The sequence below is a fragment of the Xylona heveae genome, assembly GCF_001619985.1.
Source record: "Xylona heveae TC161 unplaced genomic scaffold L228scaffold_11, whole genome shotgun sequence".
Lineage (NCBI taxonomy): Eukaryota > Fungi > Ascomycota > Xylonomycetes > Xylonales > Xylonaceae > Xylona > Xylona heveae.
Genome location: NW_017264203.1, coordinates 291,794 through 311,126, shown reverse-complemented (window position 1 = coordinate 311,126; position 19,333 = coordinate 291,794). Strand labels below are relative to the sequence as shown.

General features: G+C 49.3%; 6 protein-coding genes across 6 annotated transcripts; 3 read left to right on the top strand and 3 right to left on the bottom strand.

The window, feature by feature from the left end:
• Window positions 1-90: 90 nt before the first annotated feature.
• On the bottom strand, window positions 91-2,792 carry L228DRAFT_250331 (hypothetical protein). The gene has a single exon (XM_018333302.1). It carries the CDS (start codon window positions 2,432-2,434, stop codon window positions 455-457), a length of 1,980 nt encoding a protein of 659 aa, XP_018185469.1. The 5' UTR covers window positions 2,435-2,792; the 3' UTR covers window positions 91-454.
• Window positions 2,793-2,979: 187 nt separating this feature from the next.
• L228DRAFT_223787 (putative alpha-aminoadipate reductase Lys2) lies at window positions 2,980-7,141 on the top strand. Its single transcript, XM_018330332.1, has 4 exons — window positions 2,980-3,012; window positions 3,089-6,140; window positions 6,212-6,533; window positions 6,658-7,141. Exons 2-4 carry the CDS (start codon window positions 3,206-3,208, stop codon window positions 6,956-6,958), a joined length of 3,558 nt encoding a protein of 1,185 aa, XP_018185468.1. The 5' UTR covers window positions 2,980-3,012; window positions 3,089-3,205; the 3' UTR covers window positions 6,959-7,141.
• Window positions 7,142-9,418: 2,277 nt separating this feature from the next.
• On the top strand, window positions 9,419-11,642 carry L228DRAFT_214305 (hypothetical protein; the record flags this gene model as incomplete). The annotated part of the gene is made up of 2 exons (XM_018330029.1): window positions 9,419-10,183; window positions 10,248-11,642. The coding sequence occupies 2 exons, from the start codon at window positions 9,419-9,421 to the stop codon at window positions 11,640-11,642; spliced, it is 2,160 nt and encodes a 719-aa protein (XP_018185467.1).
• Window positions 11,643-13,300: 1,658 nt separating this feature from the next.
• Window positions 13,301-14,922, top strand: L228DRAFT_31241 (kinase-like protein). The gene is made up of 2 exons (XM_018336471.1): window positions 13,301-13,435; window positions 13,485-14,922. The coding sequence occupies exon 2, from the start codon at window positions 13,775-13,777 to the stop codon at window positions 14,612-14,614; it is 840 nt and encodes a 279-aa protein (XP_018185466.1). The 5' UTR covers window positions 13,301-13,435; window positions 13,485-13,774; the 3' UTR covers window positions 14,615-14,922.
• Window positions 14,792-15,573, bottom strand: L228DRAFT_263242 (hypothetical protein; the record flags this gene model as incomplete). The annotated part of the gene is made up of 2 exons (XM_018334478.1): window positions 15,031-15,573; window positions 14,792-14,954 (listed from the first exon to the last, which is right to left on the bottom strand). The coding sequence occupies exons 1-2, from the start codon at window positions 15,372-15,374 to the stop codon at window positions 14,792-14,794; spliced, it is 507 nt and encodes a 168-aa protein (XP_018185465.1). The 5' UTR covers window positions 15,375-15,573.
• Window positions 15,574-16,135: 562 nt separating this feature from the next.
• On the bottom strand, window positions 16,136-19,133 carry L228DRAFT_256894 (hypothetical protein; the record flags this gene model as incomplete). Its single annotated transcript, XM_018333953.1, has 7 exons — window positions 16,136-17,477; window positions 17,517-17,628; window positions 17,659-17,846; window positions 17,877-18,117; window positions 18,151-18,295; window positions 18,335-18,995; window positions 19,068-19,133. 7 exons carry the CDS (start codon window positions 19,131-19,133, stop codon window positions 16,188-16,190), a joined length of 2,703 nt encoding a protein of 900 aa, XP_018185464.1. The 3' UTR covers window positions 16,136-16,187.
• Between the last annotated feature and the right edge of the window lie 200 nt (window positions 19,134-19,333).

Genomic DNA, 19,333 nt, shown 5'->3' with positions numbered 1-19,333 from the left:
AGAAAAAAAAGAAAAGAAAAAGGAAAAATAAAGATGAGAGAAGCAGGACAAGGAGATAAAGGGGGGGGGGGGGGGGAATCCAGAATACGTAAAAGGAAAAAAAAAGTTGGCTTTGATATAGACGGTGAGAAGAGCCATCATAGGGATAATGATGATAATAATAATAATAATCATAACAGAAGTAATGGTAATAATAGAAATGATAGAATAATAGAATATAGTAAATCGATAAATGAATAATGATGATGATAACTCCGACTCCGATCCAAGAAGTATAAGAAGAAAGAAATGCAAACCGAATTCAAAAATGGCACGCGAAACCGGTGCCCCACCTGTGTCTTTGTCCAATGAAACACATTGGGCCAATTTGGTGTGATCGCAATTAGAAACCTTTACAGGTGGGAAAGAGTAAAGAAATATATGGCAACAGGGGGAGACAAAAGACGCCTAAGACTTATTGCGTCCTTCGATCAAACCATCTTCCCCAGCCGATACCTCTGCTCTCTGTACCGGCAAAGTTCTTTTCGTCTTCTTCCCATTTGGCCCGTTCGACATTCGCCCGCGCGGCAAAAGCTCTGGCGAACCGCCAGGCCTCTGCATCGGCCAAGTTCCACGCTTCGACCATGGCCTTGACGGCTTCGAGTTTCTTATCATTGCTCTTGAGCACTTGTCTGGCGGCGGCGAGCATGGCCTTTTCTTTAGCCAGCTCCTCGGTCGATGGTGGGGGGATTTTGGGCTTGGGGGGCTGCGGTCGGCGCTCTGGGCCGGGCACGGGAGTCTCAGAGGTGCCTGCGTCGACGTATTCGCCTGGACGCGGCAATACAAAGCCAAAATGCCAATCGACGTCCGCGGTCAAAGATGCCGAGTCTGAATCCATGGGCATGGTGTCGCCAGTTAACCAGTACGAATGCGCGGCGCCCCAGGTACTGGCGACGGAGTCTTTAAAGTGTACCACGCGCGAAGAGCCCGTGCCGCCGGCCTTGGTGAGTTCCTTTGTGACTTTCATGAGCCACACGTCGCGGTCCGTGTCGCGGCGGACAAAGCGTGTCGTGATATCCTTTTGTTCGCGCTGGAAGGCAAGGGAGAGCAAAGTGTAAGGGTGCGGCACGGTCCCGATAATGTACTTGGTTGATGTGTTGAAGAAGGACTCGGGCGTGGTGACTTGCATGGGGTGGGTTGGCAGACAGGGCTTGCAGCGCGGTCGGTTGGGCGGGCAGGATGATTGCATTGGTGTAAATGAACATTCTGCGAGTCGTTGGGCAATCTCGTAGGCAGGTTCCACGAGCGCTGTGGTATGCAGCGGCCAGGGCTTGAGGACTTGGATCCCATCGTAAAAGTTGTTCTGGAAGATTAGGTGCAGGTGAGAATTGATGAGCTGGACGAGCTGTTGCAGACCTTCGGCTGGTGACGCAGCCGCGGACGAGTCGGCGGCAGCGGCTTCTTTATCCTTGGATGAGGATGAAGTTGCGGAACCGGCGTCAGTGCCAGTTATTTTCTCGGCAATGGGCTTGTATTTCGAGGCTACCGTGGCAGCATCATAAAGCGCAATGCTGTCGTGATTGGGATCGACATCAAATGTGGCCTTGGGAAGGGAATCGACTATGGATTTGGAGTTGCGCAGCTCTGGGTTGGCGAGCGCTTGTTTGATCGCCGCATTTATTGCGTTTTGGTCACCACAGAATAGACCGCTTCCCAGACCTTCGTATCGGGTCAACTTGGGGTAGTCGCCACGGCGGAGGTAGGAAAGTAGAGCCTCGTCATAGGACGCCATGGGAAACGCAAGGTGGCTGGCGAGGATACCTGCGCCCATATGCCCCCACGCCAGCCAACGCGCCATTTCCTCCTCGATATCTGGTTCAAGCCGAAGCAGCTGGAGCGACTCGTACATGGGATTCTTCATACTCTCTGCTCGCCCAAGAACCGCCGGCCGGAAACCCTGTGCCCACCAGGCCCGACGCCATGCGAGAAGTAGCTTGCTTTCTGCATCTCTTGTTTCACTGTCTGTATTTGCGTTCGGGTCGTAGAACGTGTAGATTGGGGGCCGAGGGCGCAGCGGCGGCAGCACGGCGCGGTTCTCGTCCAGTGTAATGGAAGAAGAGAATGGATTCAGCCATTTCCAGTCGCTAAACCAGCTGGCTTCTCCACTTGTGCTATTCGCTTGCACTGGCGGCTCATGCGCTGCCTGTCGAAAGGGATTGTGGATGCTCGGGACGCTGAGCTTGGGAAACTTTGGCCGATGCAAATGGCTGCTCGACTTTTGGCCTGAAAGATCCCCGACCGATGGAGCCGAGGGAACGGCGTAAGATGACGGCAGTAGTTGAACAAGTGAATAGATGGCAAGGGACGCAATCAGAGCGAAAACTACCAGGAAACGTCGCGGCGGCAGCCGGCGTCCAGAGATTGCCCGGCCAAACAGAGTCGGTTGGACGGGCATGATGGTGGAAGTGGAAGCACGCTTCCAAGGCACGAAAAGTCTTTCAATGGACGTGGCTTTAACTAAATTCTGGCATGTGTTTGCAGAGCGAGCGTGTAGTAGGAGATTTCGGAGCGTTGAAAGAGAGGTGTAGATTCACCCGATGTCCTGTGCCCCCTGTCAGGAAGGCCGCACAGAGGTGAACTGGTCCAATGGACAAAAGTGTATCAGCAGAATCAAGAGCGAAATTAAGCCCCTGTGCAGAATCGATAATGTATCTGTAATTGATATGCTGCAATCTGTACCAGCGGTGAGCTCCTCAAAGCACAATGGAAAGAGCAAAGAGTGAACAAGGATTGAGAGCTGGGGAAGTAGTTGCTCTCCCTTGTCGTTGTACGCAAACATGTCAACGGGACGTTGTGGAGGAGCAAGGGACCAATTACCATATCGGGACTAGCGGCACAAATTACCCAAAAGGGAAAAACGCCGATGACGGAGAAGATGAAGTTGAAAGTGGGAGGATGAAGATTAATCCGACAATCAAATGATAACTCACTGCTCTTCTTCTTTGTCTTGTTTTTATTCTTTGCATTATAGAGGTGAGTTTCTATAGCTTAACTACAAACTTTCAAACGGTTCAAGAAGTTCGAATGGCTAATTGAAGTTTGACAATAGCATAGAGAATCGACCAAGAACATCCCACTTCGCATGGTGCCTGACTCACCACAACCCCGTCGAGAAGCTTAAATTCCTCCACCCTTCCGCCTCCCCTACATCCTTTGCACATTGAAGATGGAAATTGCACCGGATCCGACCTCCGATCTCCACTGGAGCGAATTTCGAGGTGCGATTCATGACATCTTTGCCCAGAATGCAAAGAAGCACCCAGAGAGACCGTGCGTTATCGAGACAGCCTCCGAGAGCTCCCCGCGTCGCGAGTTCACCTACCAGCATATCAATGAGGCGTCAAACCTTCTGGCACATCATTTAGTCCAGTCTGGCATCCAGAGGGGAGATGTAGTCATGGTATACGCCTACCGTGGCGTCGACTTGGTGGTCGCCGTCATGGGAGTGCTCAAGGCCGGCGCTACCTTCTCCGTCATCGATCCCGCATACCCTCCCGATCGCCAGGTTATCTATCTTGACGTTGCCAAGCCACGCGCTCTGGTGGTCATAGAAAAGGCTTCACAGGAGGCCGGTCCACTCTCGGACACGGTCCGCACCTTTATCTCGGAAAACCTCAGTTTGAAAACCGAGGTCCCGGCGCTGATTCTCAAGGATGATGGATCATTGTCTGGTGGTCTCAAGGACGGCAAGGATGTCCTTGCTCCACAGGTACCTCTCAAGGCTGAGCTTCCGGGCGTCGTTGTTGGCCCTGATTCAAACCCAACTCTTTCCTTCACCTCTGGCTCCGAGGGTCGTCCAAAGGGTGTTCGCGGCAGACATTTCTCCCTGACTTACTATTTCCCTTGGATGAGCGAGCGATTCAACCTTACAGAAAAGGACAAATTCACCATGCTTAGTGGTATTGCGCATGACCCTATCCAACGTGATATTTTTACCCCCTTGTTCCTGGGCGCCCAGCTCCTGGTTCCTGCGAAGGATGATATTCAGCACGAGAACTTGGCCGAGTGGATGCGCCGGTATGGCGCGACTGTGACCCACTTGACGCCCGCCATGGGACAGATTCTCGTCGGTGGCGCCAGCGCTCAGTTCCCCGACCTCCATCACGCTTTCTTCGTCGGAGACATTCTCATCAAGCGGGATTGCTTGGCGCTGCAGCGTCTTGCGCCCAACGTGCAGATTGTCAACATGTATGGTACCACAGAGACTCAGCGTGCTGTCAGCTACTACGAGTTACCCTGCCGGGCGCAAGATCCCGCTTATATGAACTGCATGGGAGATATCATTCCTGCCGGCAAAGGAATGCTGGACGTTCAATTGCTGGTCGTCAACCGCCAAGATGCTACCAAGCTCTGCAAGCAGGGAGAAGACGGTGAGATTTACGTGCGTGCAGCCGGTCTTGCCGAGGGCTACCTTGGAGCACCCGAACTGAGCGAAGCCAAGTTTGTGAAGAACTGGTTCGTCGATAACAACAAATGGGTCGAGGAGGACAACAAGAAGGTTGAGAGCAGTGGCGTTAAAGAGCCATGGAGGGAGATTTACTTTGGTCCCCGTGACCGACTCTACCGGACTGGTGACCTTGGACGTTATACACCCGACGGAAACGTAGAATGCACAGGGCGAGCCGACGATCAGGTCAAGATTCGAGGCTTCCGTATTGAACTCGGTGAGATCAATACCCATCTCACTCGTCACCCACTCGTCCGTGAGAATATTACTCTTGTCCGGAGAGACAAAGATGAAGAGCCGAAACTCGTCAGCTACGTCATTCCAGAATTTAAGAAGTGGGAGGACTGGCTCAAAGAGCGTGGCCTCGAGGACCATGATGAGGACGACAGTATGATTGGCATGCTGAGACGATTCCGGGCCCTGCGAGACGACGTGCGTGAATTTCTCAAGGGCAAGCTGCCATCGTACGCTGTGCCATCGGTCATCATTCCTCTGCGTAAAATGCCACTGAATCCCAATGGCAAGATCGACAAGCCGGCTCTGCCATTCCCTGACATCACTGAGCTTGAGGCAGCGGCCCCCCGTCGCTCCTCCAAGTCATTTGCGTCCTTGACGCTCACTGAGCAAAACCTCGCCAATATCTGGGGCTCTCTCATCCCGCACGTTCATGCCAGAACCATCGCCCCCGAGGATTCGTTCTTCGACCTTGGCGGTCACAGTATCCTTGCGCAGCAGATGCTGTCCAATGTCAAGCGCAAATTCGAGTGCTCGCTCAATATGGCTGCTTTCTTCCGTCACCCCACGCTTAGGGGCTTTGCAGCTCAGATTGACCACGTGCTCAACCCCGCTGCCATCCACCCCAACGCTGAGAGCGTTGTACCAAACTCCCAAGGCAATGAGATTTCGTACGAAGAAGACTATGCAGGTGACGCCGAGAAGCTGATCGAGACCCTGCCGAAGAGCTTCACCTCGTCTGAGCTTGCCCAGAGCCTCAAGTCGGCTAAGGAGCCGACCGTCTTCTTGACTGGTGCGACTGGTTTCCTGGGCGCTTACCTCCTCAAGGATCTCTTGAGCCGTTCCTCCCCTGCTGTTAAGGTCGTTGCCCTCGTTCGTGCCAAGGATGATTCTGCTGCGCTTGAACGTGTCCGCGCCACTTGCCAGGCTTACAATGTCTGGTCTTCTGAGTGGGAGGCTGGCCGGCTCCAGTGCGTGAGAGGCAACCTTGGTAGTCCCAACCTCGGCATCAACCAGGATACCTGGGACCGTCTCGTCAATGAAGTGGACGTTGTCATTCACAACGGTGCCATGGTCCACTGGGTGCTACCTTATTCCAACCTTAAGGCTGCCAATGTTCAAGGTACTATTGACGCTCTGCGCCTCTGCGCCAGCGGCAAACCTAAACAGTTCGCCTTTGTCAGTTCCACTGCCACTCTCGAGTCCCCCCACTATGCTGCACTTTCAGATAGGCTCGTCGGCGAGGGCAAGGCTGGCATCAGCGAGGGAGATGATCTCGAGGGAAGCCGCAAGGGCCTAGGCACTGGATACGGCCAGACCAAATGGGTTTCGGAATACTTGGTCAAAGAGGCCGGACGGCGTGGGCTCCGAGGCACCATCATCAGGCCTAGTTACGTTACTGGCGATTCTCACGCTGGAGGTAAGCTCATAATTACCATATCAAGCAATGCTTTCAAATCTGCAGAGTCATTTGCTTACCAATCTAAACAGTAACCAACACCGACGACTTTCTTGTTCGCTTCCTCAAGGGCAGCATCCAGCTCGACTGCCGGCCGGATATCACCAACTCCGTCAACACCGTGCCAGTCGACCATGTCGCTCGTATTGTGGCTTCCTCGGCGTTCTTCCCGCCCGTCACGCCTCTTGGCGTGGCCCAGGTGACTAGCCATCCTCGTCTGACTTACAATGACTTTCTTGGCTCCCTTGAGTCATACGGTTACAATGTGCCTAAGGTCGATTTCCCGACCTGGAGAGACGCCTTGGAGAAGTACGTTGCCAACGAAGGCCAGAATGAGAAGGCTCAGCATGCATTGTAAGTTCTGTTTCACTTTTCATTAGGCTTTTCGGTTCAAATGCGCGTCAGGCTTTTGAAGTTTGCATCGCCATTCTATCTTCCCTTGGATTAAGCACTCTGCTAATCACTATTGATAAATCAGGATGCCCCTCTATCACTTCGTCACCGGCGATCTTCCCGCTGAAACCAAGTCTGCGGAACTCGACGATACCAATACTCGCGCTTCGCTTAAGGCTGACGCGCAATGGACCGGGGTTGATGCCTCTGCCGGCGCTGCTGTCACTGAAGACATTATGGGCGTATACATTGCCTATCTAGTTGCTGTGGGCTTCATGCCTGCGCCGCCGACTGATAAGCAGGCCCGGAGACAGCTGCCCGCGTCCAAGCTTACTCCTGAGCAACGCGAGGCTTTGAGCAAGGTCGGCGGAAGAGGCACTCTGTAGTCTACTTAATTGTCGTAGATAAGCGCTTTTTCACTTTTGAGCCGTTAAATTTTGCTGGTGCTCTTGTATGATTTTGCAGATATCCTTGTAGAAACTCGCAGAGTCTTTAAACTCTGCGGCGGATATTTGTGGAAGATGATATTCTTCTTCTTCTATATATAAAAGTTAGAATATGAATTAATGAGATGATGTACATATATTGACAGCGACGTTGTTCCAAAGGTTCCGTATGCTTTCTAGTATTTATCTTTGCTGAGCGTTCCCTAAGATACTGATGTCTATTGCTGTAAAACCGATTGCGCGATATCTCAGTAAATCCATCGATACTATACCGGAGTAGATTTTCAGATAACCCGTGCCCAATTTTTAGATCGGGTCTTCGTGCAAAAACAGGGAGCGGCAACTCCCACGACAAGCGACAGGCACATTTACGGACAGGCATGAAATTTTGAAATTATATGCCTTCCACTGAGAGAGTATTATACGAATTCAAATGAAATCGCCTTTTGAGTGAGGAGGCTCAGCAATTCTCAAAGTGCGTCACCTCGTCCGTCTCGCATAAAGCTAGCTCTTACAATCATATATAGCGTCTGGGCCGGCTCCAGTTTCGGCGATGAGAGTGAGTCTCTCAAAGAATTTACATAGCTTCTTAGCTTCCAGTAGTATATACTGACGAACAGCCAGGTGTACAATCATTAATAATCTTGCTATGTCTGTCACATCTCCAGTGGAGCAATGACCGAAAGGTTTCGCCCCATTTCTGACTGCTGAGAGTACATAAGTGATGTGATCTAGAAGAATTCAGAGTCTGCTCAATGACATAAGTTCTACGATAAGCGTGACAACTGGCCATAAATTTGATCAGCTATTCCCTACACCGCATATTATTTGTTGGTTGAGTGGCATTGTGGCTGTGGTTCCGACTTTTACCTTAGGTGATCAAGATGATCAGCATGGGCTAAGCTTCATAGTTCGACATGTCAAGTCCTTAGATTGGGCAGAGTTGATATACTCTAAAACCGTGATGACGGCAAAAGGGAAAGAAATAAGGCTGGTGTGGAGCCGAGCCGTTGGACTCGATTCGCTGGGATGAGGCATCTTATCAGCTCGCGTACCTGTCTCTGGGTTGCCCTGGGACTGGGGAATCAGCGTCATCGCTAGGGAATCCACATTCGGACTGCGAGCCGGTACAAATCGATCGTCACTCGTCGCCTAAGCCGGTTTCCTTTCGAAAGTTGGACACCGCCTCTCGTGCGCTCGTCGGTGCTCCCCTCGCTATGATGGATGATCATGTTATCATCTTGCCACTCAAGGAGAGCGTATAAATGAACATGGCAATAGCTGATGTCTCAGGCTGCTTCGCCAGCTGTAAGGCTGCGCGTTGCGCCTGGCATCAAGTTGTTATACGCTCTCCATAGCGAGTTCAAGCCCAGAGTGCCGGTGGCGACGACGACGAAACCACCACGACGAGATACGGTCAGAACATCGTCGTCGCATTGCTGGTGATACAACGGATGCAGCTCGAACCGCCTCCGACAAGCCATTATATATCACCAGTGTGTCAAGGCAACGCAAAGCAATTGTTTTGGTCGACCAAAATCTCCCAAGTTGTCGCATTGTTTCGACTCTCGGCGCTTAGTGATTGGGTTGGCGCCCGGCCGAGAAGGAGACGACCCCAGACTCCCAGAATAGCCAGCCTTTGTACTTTTGACTTTGCGCTCGAAACACAAGTCGACTTTTAGTCGAGAAATATTCTCGACTAACTTAGGTCCCTTTGTTTCACTAAGTCTTTTGTTTTCCTTGACTACTGGGTTGCGCGTTGAATCATTTGGCCCCGCCGGGGCGGTTGCCCTGTCGGACGAATCGAAATCGAAAAATTTCTATAGATAGATGGAATAGAAAAGTAAGTCCATTGTCTACTTCTCGTATTGATTGGATTGCTCGCGCAAAGTCTTTGTGCCATTGTTGGGACGCTTATTGTTGCTCTTCTTTCATTTTTCATATTCACCAACCATCCTCGCCATACTATTCCTTCACCTTCTACATATACGCAACGCCTTTTCTTACGAATTCCTTTTGTTAAATTATTTTGCTGCATTTCCCTCCTCTCTCGGTATTCACCTTGTACTTTCTCGCATAATATCTGCATCCCCGGAGTTTTTCTTTCTCTTTTCTCCATCCTAGACCTGCATCTTTGGCGCACTCTTCAATTTTATTACTTCATTTGCAAATCCGCTTTGATCGGCTTTATTGTCTCTTCGCATTTCGATTTTATTAGACTTTTCGGACACTTAAAAGACTCACATCATGTCTCCGCTGGCCGGACTCAGGCATCTACTGCTATCAAATACCGCAATGTCCTCTGCTGGTCAAGGGCAGCAACAACATTCAGATAATGATCATCCTCCTTCCTATCCGGCCCTCCCTCCATCTCTCTCCGCCGGCGGCGATCCCCATGAGATGCGAAATTATAACCACTATGCCGCTCAGGACCTCCCACTCCCAAAACCTGCCCCTCATACAGCGCCCACCCTCACACCTTATCTCGGTCTCCGCGCCCGACTTTCTCAAGTTTGGATCAACCGATGGACTATTCTGTTGCTCCTCGTGCTTGCCCGCTCTCTGCTTGCTGTCCGCGATTTAAATAACGACATTGGCTCTGCTCGTCGCGAAGCTCTCTCGGCGTGCACTGGCGTCGAGAGCATGGGCAGCGCCATGGCTTCCATGCCTCATTACATGTCTCAGGGCGTGAATGAGATGGCCGCAAGTGGCGTCGAAAAGGCAGTACATGGGCTCATGTCTATGCTGCTTTTGACAATAACCGGGGTCGAAGAGCTTGTCGTCTTTTACATCAACTATCTTGTCGGGACGTACGAGTGTCTTATCACGCTTGCGGCGCGAGGAGCTGTAGATGTCGCACTTACCGTCGTTGAGGATGCGGGGAATGCGCTCAACAAGACTCTTCATGCTTTAACAAATGATATCAACAAAGGCATCGACACTTTCGAGGACGCCTACAATGATTTGAAGAAGCATCTGAGTGGCGTATTCAGTATCCCAACCCTCAATATCAGCTCATCTCTGGATGAGTTGAATGGCGTTCAGCTTTCGGTTCCATCCTCAATGGAGAATAGCCTAAAGCAACTCAACAGCTCGATGCCCGACTTTGCCCAGGTTAAGAACTTTACAGACAATGCGATCCGATTTCCCTTTGAAGAAGTCAAGGTGAGTAGCTTTTACACCTTCATCAAAAAAAACGTGTGTCCCAGCTAACGTTTGTCTGTCCTAGAAACTGATTGATGGACATCTCGGCAATTTCACATTTGACAGCTCTGTCCTGCCCATCCCAGCCAAGGAGCAGATGACCTTTTGCTCCGACAATAACGGGATCAACGACTTCTTTGATAATCTTCGCTCGATCGCAAACCTGGCCCGGAAAGTGTTCATCGGGGTCATAATCGTGCTCGCAATCCTTGCCTGCGTTCCCATGGCTTACCGCGAGATTAGACGCTGGCGCACCATGCAACGCCGTGCCCAGCTCCTCAGTCAAGAAGCTTTCGACCCCATGGATGTCGTCCAAATTGCAAGTCGACCAATCTCAAGCACCATCGGTATCCGCATCGCGAGCAAGTTCTCAAGTACGCGCCGCCAAATCCTCGTGCGCTGGTTTGTTGCCTACTGCACCACGACTCCAGCGCTGTTTGTCTTGTCTCTTGGCCTTGCTGGTCTCTTCGCTTGTCTCTGCCAATACAGTCTTCTCAAATCGGTGGAGAAAGAGGTTCCGGTCCTGGCGACCGAAGTCAGCGCATTTGCCGACAAAATCGTCTATGCACTCAACAATGCGTCGGAACAGTGGGCCAACGGAACAAACTCTGCCATCATCTCGACAAACAACGATATCAACCTCAATGTCTTCGGTTGGGTCAACACTTCTACCAGCGCCATCAATGGTACGCTCAACACATTTATGACTGAAGTCAACAATGTGCTCAACGTCACATTTGGTGGCACACCCCTCGAAGCGCCCATCAAAGGGATTGTTTACTGCCTTCTTGGGATGAAAGTCGAGGGAATCCAAAAGGGACTTACATGGGTGCATAACAATGCCCATGTTGACTTTCCCTTGTTCCCCGACAATGTCTTTTCCCTCGGCGCATCGTCCTCAATTGCCAACTCATCAAACAACCCTTCGGATTCTTTCCTTGCCAACACTGGCAGTACCGCGAGTGATCAAGTCACCGATGCTGTCGTGCGCATGATTCAGAAGATTGAGGAAGGAGTCCGCACCGAGGCAATCATCTCGTCTTGCGTACTTTTGGTCTGGGTTATTATTGTTCTACTAGGATTACTACGCACAGTCATCCTCTTTTTCGGTCGAGACAAAACTCGAGCTGAAGGCGGGCCCGTGTACGCAGGTGCATCTCCAGCCGGCCCATCGGCGCCTATTGCCATGGCACCAATGGCACAGACCAATCTGCGTGGGACCAATCTTCCTGGTAGCTCCGACAACTCTCTTGAATCCCGCCATCGTCCCGGTTCATCCACCATTCTTCGCCGTGAACTCAGCGACGAAAAGGTCGGATACGCAGGACAACGCAATGACGTCACCTATGAAGACAACGCTCGAGGACATGCTCGCGTCAGCAGTTACGGCGACGTAGCTATTGTCGACGAGAAGAGATAAGCTGCAAAGGATCCTTTTCCTTTTTTTCACCTCCTTTTGCTAGTGTGAATCAGGGCTAGGCGACTGCATGTTTGTGTGGCTAGTCGTGGGATAAAAACTTTTTTATATCTACCCGTCTATTGCCGTTGTGCCATCTAGTTCTCATCTAGATGCCGTCATGGGCTGCAATTGATGCGGCAGATTTACGAAAGTATTTTTTTTGTGGACTCTGGCCTCTTATAGCTGGCTTCCAGTGTGCATTTTTTTTTGCTGATCTCGCATCACCCAATATTTGTCTTTCACAGCATCTCCATTTTCAACATTTGCTCGCAAAATGGTCTTGCCTTTTTTCTTCCCATTGTCCTCAACCGATCGTGATGTCCTCGGTCCAGGAATATACTTCGCCAACGATTCTCCCGTCTCTTCGTCGAGGCCGGACACGCGAGCGAATCTTGGATCTCATAACAGAGTTGACACTATGTCACGATACGGCTTGCTTGCTTGATCGATGGGAACCTGGCAATTACCCGCGTTCGCAAGTGGGAGATTTGCTTTGTGTTAGATAAGTTTGGACGAAAGTGGCTGCGTATCGAGACCATCCCCGAGTGATGCACGAGATGGTTTCAGGGCTTGTGGCCTCCTAGGACCTGAGTTTTTGCCGCGCTCCATTTCGTCTCTTTTTACGAAGTACGACTTTGTACAAAAATTCGATATGTTGCTGCGACAGCGCATGGTCGCCCTTCTGAATGTTGTTGCTTTTGCTTTCCTTGTCATTATCCCTCCTCACTAGCCGTCTTGCTCTCCCTCGATGGTTTATGTTCCCCTCTGTCAATTCTCATTGGACTTTCGTTTTTATATTTGGATAGCTTTGCTTTTCACATTTAATGTGTGACGCGCCGCAAACTTGCTACGGCATTGATACCCTAGAGATATCTCTCAGCTCACGGTTTATTTGTTTTTGAAATCTCGTTTACTTCTATGTTTCTCTCGCTCGATTTTAAAACTTCCATCTATCTATTGGAAATTTCCCTTTCCCTTTTTTTTTGTCAATCACGATTTCACGATTCTGTCGATTCGATTATTGACTACCTCTAGTCGATTCTAACGATGGAGATGGACGCATACTTTATCCGGTTTGTGTTGGCCATTTGATTCCTCTTCGCAACCCCAGTGGCGTACATTGGCAATTCGTTCAATTTCTTTATTCTTGGGAAATTCTCTCGCTTGAGGTCTCTTCTTCTTCTTTCTCGGCAGACAAGTTTATTTAGGACAATTGCTTTTAGATAGTGAAATGGACTTTGTCTTGACACGTATTTCTTTTCCCCTTTTCTATATCTGAGTGAAATTTGTGCATGTGTGGCCGTGCATTTTGGCATTCTTCCTTCTTCTGCAGAGGTGTTAACAGAAGGATTGAAAGCGTACACAAGCAATAGGAAATACCCCAATAGACTCATAAACATAACAAATGTTCGCAATACTATTAAGGCAAGATGAAAAAGGTAGACGAAACGTACTGATCGGAAGGATGCTAGCCCCTACCAAACTTTCAATTCTATTCCGGAAGATGATGAAACGCATGTTACAGGGACAGAGCCGAGGGACATGGTCCGTTGATCATGATATCGCTTAGCTATAAATAACAAACTTCTAGGTAGAATTCTCATGAATGCCACGGCGTCTAGCTTCAAGAAATCATGATGACTGGGGAGCTGGGATAAGGAAAACTGATATTCATTCTGCCGATTGACTTGAACTTCTCCTCTCCCTCATATTTTATCATATCTGTACTAATGACTGTAATTTTCAAACTCACTGTAAGCTCCCCCTGTTGTTCCTCTGTACCACCCAGCTCACCATGAACAGTCACAGTGTCACGTGTAAAATGCCCGCAACTTCAAGCTGGGATGTGACGAGCCAGCTGCATCCACTGGCAGATATAACTCGACTCCATCGTCTTCTTTGTCCTCAATCCTCAGCACGTTTCAATTTACTTCAAAATTTCCAACAATGTCTAACCTCTCGCGAGATAACCAAGCATAACCAACCCTCCCTTCTAGCCAAAGTTCAGAGCTTAAAGCTGACCCCAGACGCATACCTTGACGACCCATGATCAATACCCAAATACTTACTCACGGTGGCTCGCATATACAGCCATGAATCTAGACCTCTCCTCTCTTTCCAATGAAGATATAGTTTATTTCTGCAACACGACCAAATCTGAAATAAATGGGAGTTCGGAAGGTGGACGTCGAATTATTAGGTTGTCCAGCGACATCGTCGTGAAGGCCGGATGGAGCGTCACGGCAGAAGAGGCAGCAAATCAAGCATACGCTTACACACAAACCAGTGCTTGCAAGAACACTGGCCTCACAGTCCCGCAAGTCTACCGATACTTCCGGACATCTGGTACTGGGTACCTCGTAATGGAATATGTTCAGGGTATCTCACTTGAAAAGATTTCAGTTCACAATCAACCAGAGCTATTGCAACGTCTGGCCATGGCGATTTGCACACTATCTTCTCTTGAAACAGGGCAGGAAATGGTTCCTGGGCCGAGAAATGGAGGGACGCCTAGAGGTTATCTCTTTTCTGAGGACGGCGCAGGAACAACTTTCACTTCTGTTAATGACCTTAACCTCTGGCTCAATGAGCGCGCTCGTTTGCGTAAGGGAGACCCGAACGGGGAATTCAGATTCAAATATGGATCATCAGCAGACTGCGTCTTTTGTCATCTTGACCTTGTTCGTCGCAACATATTGCTGCTTCCGGATGGAAAATTTTGTCTTTTGGATTGGGAATATGCAGGGTTCTACCCGCGAGCATTTGAAATTTATTGCCTTCGGTTTGCAGCACAATCAGATTATGAATTTTCTCAAGCATTTTTGAGCATTTTTGAACAAATTTACCCTTGGAGCGAAGATGACAGCGAAAAGAACCGTCAACTCAGAATGTTGAATCGCGTCTACAGGAACAACCTAAAGTATAATTTGTAAGTTTCCCCGAAGTGGGAACATATCAGACAGTGTTGATTTTGCGAATAGCTCCAATCCGACCGATCATAACCAGCTACAAGAACAACTTCGACATTTTATCGCGATCCATCCGATGCCTGAAATTATCACGTCATAAAAGTTCCTTCTGGGCCCCCTCTTCTTCACGACGTTGAGATATTAAAGGAATTGTCCAATCTCCATGGGGTCCGAGATAGCAATAATTTGCTGTGTATGGGCGCTTCTGTGGTATCGTTGTTGGATTAATGCACCAAAAGCTTCCTTCTCCGCAGGTGTAATTGGGATATAGCGCTGCACTTCGAAATCTGAGAAGATTGTCCAACTACATGAGAATAGCCAGACTTTTAGAACGCCCTTTCAGAATTGTGTCAAGGATAGCGATAGAGAGGAACACTTACACCCAAAACCGGCATCCGTTTCCAGAACCGGTCATTCGATAATTATTGCGGCGTTTGGTGTATATGAGGTTCAGACAGTGTCCGACAAGCAGGCCAGGGCAGGTATCATAATCAAAGTATGTGAGCCGCGAGTCCGACAGCACGAATGGATGCGACGTGACGCTAAAGGTTCCGTTCTCATCACTGCCGTTTGCGAGAGACCTGTTGAGCCGGACTGACGAGGATTCACCTTGAAGGACAAGAAATATCGACCAGTGGTTTCTGCTCTTATCCCATCCTGCCAGGCCCATAGTGTGAACAACGAATCTGACCTTGACGACTACCGATTCCCACGGAACACTCATGGCAATTTCGTTCGACTGCCTGCCCTTTATTTCTTTCTTTGTATCCTTCTGTCTTTCTCTCTTCTATTCCGAATACTCTAGGATAAACAAGAAATTGAACCAAAAAGAGAAAAAAAACTTTATAAAATTTCCGAAAATCTACTGTCCCTTTTGCGCCCAAGAACATTTGTCTTATTTGACTCATTATATATTTCTATCCTGTTCGCACGATCCATTCTGCATCTGTTCATTTATCGCTGAGCGGTTAAAATAAATTCTGTGATTTGTCTACAATCCACTTGCAGGTCTTCAGACTTCTGGATTTGGATCATGATCGTCATTCTATATATATATGTATATCCTGGCATCATACGAAAGTGAAACCTAGATCGGGCGCTTGAGATCTTCTCAAGGTTCCCCCAAAGCGGGCGCGTAGATTCTATGGCTTGGAGCTGACAATAAGACATCTGAGGAACCATTCTTTTCTTGTTGCAATAACAAGTTGAACGTGTGATTCCTGGACTCTTAGTATTCTCCGCGGCCTCGCCTGCGGAGCTTGTATTCATCGTATAGTAGTTCACAGCAATTCATTTCATTTTCATAGCATGGTGATGTTGAAAGAATTGAGATTCCGGCGCCATCTTGACTCCTGCTATAATTGAGCTGCATGCAAGGGCTTCATTACCCAATGCAAGGATCCACAAATTGATGTCTTTGTTTGACGCTACGTTTGACACTATGTTTTCAGGGGGAGGTGGACGTTGAAGTATTGTATATATTAAGGGTATTTAACTTGTGCATATTCTATAAGGCTCCAAGACTCCTATGGATATTTCACATGACCGTACAAGATGGTCCCATCGGACTATCATCATCATGATTACCTGTAGATGATTTTGCCAGTTGATCAGGGTCATCTAAATCAAGCCAATAGATGTGATTCATAAAGCCTGTGCGCGGGGACTGGAACGCTTCCGCCAGAACACGCATGCACTCATCATCCTGCTGGGCGAGAACAAGGGAGGTAAAGGACGCTCGTTTCTCGCGCGTCATGGTCGGGTTTCGATCATACGCTTCGATCCAGAGGGGGTTATGTAGCTCGCGGAGTTTATCTTCTGCCTGAGTGAAGACGAGCATGAAAGCGAGCGTGGCCGAAAGGTAGTTTAAGCTGGAAAGAGGTCGTAGTTTGGCGGACACGTCATTGAGGATGTCGAATTTGAGCAGGCCTAACAAGTCGCGGCCAGAGGGCTGGCCCCCTTTGGTAGAAGTAGAAGAAGAACGATTCAAGTCCGGGGTTTGGTATGTCTTGTATTCCTTGGGCAAGGAAGCCAAGAAATCTTGGGAAACTTGACGTTCTTTGCTCAGTTTTTGTACAATTAATGCAGCCTGCATCATCGTCTCGTCGTCCATGCCTACGGTCCTAGCGCGCCTGACGAGTTCGGTGTCTTGCATGACCTTCTTGCCTGTCGTCGGGTCCGTCTCGTGTTTGGCCTGGGCGAGGCGGAGTATGGCCAAGCTTGAAGGCATCGGGATTTCGGCATCGGGGATTCGCTCAGGGGCCCATTCGGCCTCGCGGTAAAGTCGGAGCAGCGATTTGGTCTTGAAGAACCGGTTGGCGCTGCAGTCAAGGACGCCGTGGAAGTCGGTGGCGGTTCGGCCAATGTGGCGTCTGAGCGCTTGCCGGTGTAAGTTGGCACGAGGAGAACGCGCGTCGCCGGTGACAGAAAGCAATGCTTGGCTGAAATTCGAGGTTGGGTTGTCGCGATTGGCGCCAAAGAAGGAGCTCTTGAAGAGCTCATCCACAGTACCGTATAATCCGACCGTTTGTTCGATGTAGCCCTTTTGCACGAGCATATTGTGCAGGTGTATGGCGCACATGGGTTCTGGGATACGGTCCCATATCCAGACACCCACGCTGTATGCCAAGTCCAGAGCTTCGACCAGGCCAACGCCGCAAAGAAAGGGTGAATATTCCCAGAGACCGTTGGCATTCGTGGTTGAAAACTGAGATGGAGGTATCGTCGACAAGCCATGCATGTACTTGGATTCCCCCAGCCAGTTTATAAAATCCTCTTGTAATTCTGTCAGGAGGGGTGAGTGTTCCATATGCCCAGTTGGGCCGCCCTGCAGCCTAGCGTCCCTTTCGAACAATTGTTTTAGCACATCGACCGACTGGCAGAATCCATGAAAGGGCCTCTCAAGATTGCGGTCCAGAAATAAGTCGACATCTCTTCTCGAACGAAAGTTTTGAGGAGGTGATACAAGCACATGATCTCTGAGACCATTGATCATCCAGCCACGAGACACGGTCAGAGAGTCGACAATGCACTGGAGCTGGAAAACATGATGGGGGAGAATCTTTGATCGGATATCGGTACCGGACTTTTGCATCGCAAGGTCAGTGATAGCGCCAGCGAACTCGTTCAAGCCGAACAGTCTTCGATGTTGATTCCATGGTCCTTTGACTGACCAATCTACCGTCTCTAGTGCGATCTTTTGGCCCTTCAAGGTCTTCCGTTGTACAACAATTGAAGAAAAGACGTTGACCAGGTCGTACAGCCAATTGATCGTATATGCTCGACGCCACTTGAGCCGCTGCTCCTTTGTGGCTCGTTGAAGGTTGAATGTAGGGCTCCAATTTGAAATCTCGGATAGCATCGGATTTGTTGGTTTGCCACTGCGAGTCTTTTGGAAATCCGTAATAAAATCCAAAAGGTCGCGATAGGCATGAACAAGAAATTGTTCCTTGACATCTATAAATGTACTCTGCACTTTTTGAGCTGTCCCTGTAGCAGACTCGAGCATGTGTAACGATATTTCAAATCTGGACTTGGCCTTGTCCGGATCTCCGCGGGTGATGGTCTTCATGACAGTTTCAAACGAGTCATGCCCAGGAAAATCAACAAATATTTTCGATTCTGTTTGAGCGACCATTCCTATAGCTATATTGGATAGGGTGCCAGCAACAGCGCTGTTCAAACCTTTGTAAGCTACCTGGTGCCATATGCTTTGTAGGTAGTCGCGGAGTTCCATCCATTGCTGGACGAGGGAGTAGACTGCCATCAAATAGTCTGTTACAAGCCCATGTTCATCTTCAATGATGCGATAGGACTCCAATGGTATCTCGTCCAGACTTGGTCCCTTGGCCGTCGTTTGCTTGCTCTTGCCTTTGGATTTCTTTCCACGTTTGCCCTTCTTTCCTTTGCCGGTAGACTTCTTCTTCGGCCGCACGGGTTCAGCGGGTCCAAAGGTTTCTCCCGTCTCATCTTCAACTTCTTCTCCATCGTCTTCTTTCCCTTCCACCTGCCCACGTAGGTGAAGAGCCGAAAACTTATTCGCGAAAATAACTTCCTCTTCATCCTCCTCATCAGCCCCTCCTGAATGGTTTTTTTGAACTGACGCCCATTTTTCTCCGCCTAGTGCATTAAACGCCTCTGTGAGACCGTCAATCCAGTATTTATGGGAGACGTTGCTCTTTTCAATCTCAGGGTCTGGCTTGTCGGCAACTATTTGCAGAAACAGTTCATGGGTTTCCTTTCGTGCCGCTATAATAGACTGAAATAAACGGTAGATGGTGGCGGGAATACCTCTGGCGTGCTTTGCAATGAGCTTTGACAAAGATATCAAGCTCGACAATTGAATCTGACCAGTAGTATTTTCAGCTCCCGGAGCATCGGATGGAAAGAGCTTAATGATACGATTAGAAGTATGGACGATCCAATACACGAGAAACCTTTGGTCTCGCTTGTACCGCAGGTATGCGCTGTGCTGTTCGGCCATGGTCGGCTGATGATCACCCTTTTTTGATGGATTATCTGAAGTCCATGGAGAAATGATAGTATCAATTGATACACTCACGTAGATTAGATATCATTTTGCTAGAGAAGAAGGCAGTGAATGCTACAAGGCAATCTGAACGAGTCTGACTCTCAGAGATGCATGATGAATTGTTATGGCAATACTACAAACGGAACCCCCGC

What these genes read in the sequence shown, in the direction of transcription:
- L228DRAFT_250331 (XM_018333302.1), bottom strand. Translation starts at nt 2,434, where the DNA reads ATGCCCGTCCAACCGACTCTGTTTGGCCGGGCAATCTCTGGACGCCGG.
- L228DRAFT_223787 (XM_018330332.1), top strand. Translation starts at nt 3,206, where the DNA reads ATGGAAATTGCACCGGATCCGACCTCCGATCTCCACTGGAGCGAATTT. An exon ending in TGGCGATTCTCACGCTGGAG is followed by an intron (nt 6,141 to 6,211) that starts GTAAGCTCATAA and finishes CAATCTAAACAG; the next exon opens with TAACCAACACCGACGACTTT. An exon ending in GAGAAGGCTCAGCATGCATT is followed by an intron (nt 6,534 to 6,657) that starts GTAAGTTCTGTT and finishes TTGATAAATCAG; the next exon opens with GATGCCCCTCTATCACTTCG.
- L228DRAFT_31241 (XM_018336471.1), top strand. Translation starts at nt 13,775, where the DNA reads ATGAATCTAGACCTCTCCTCTCTTTCCAATGAAGATATAGTTTATTTC.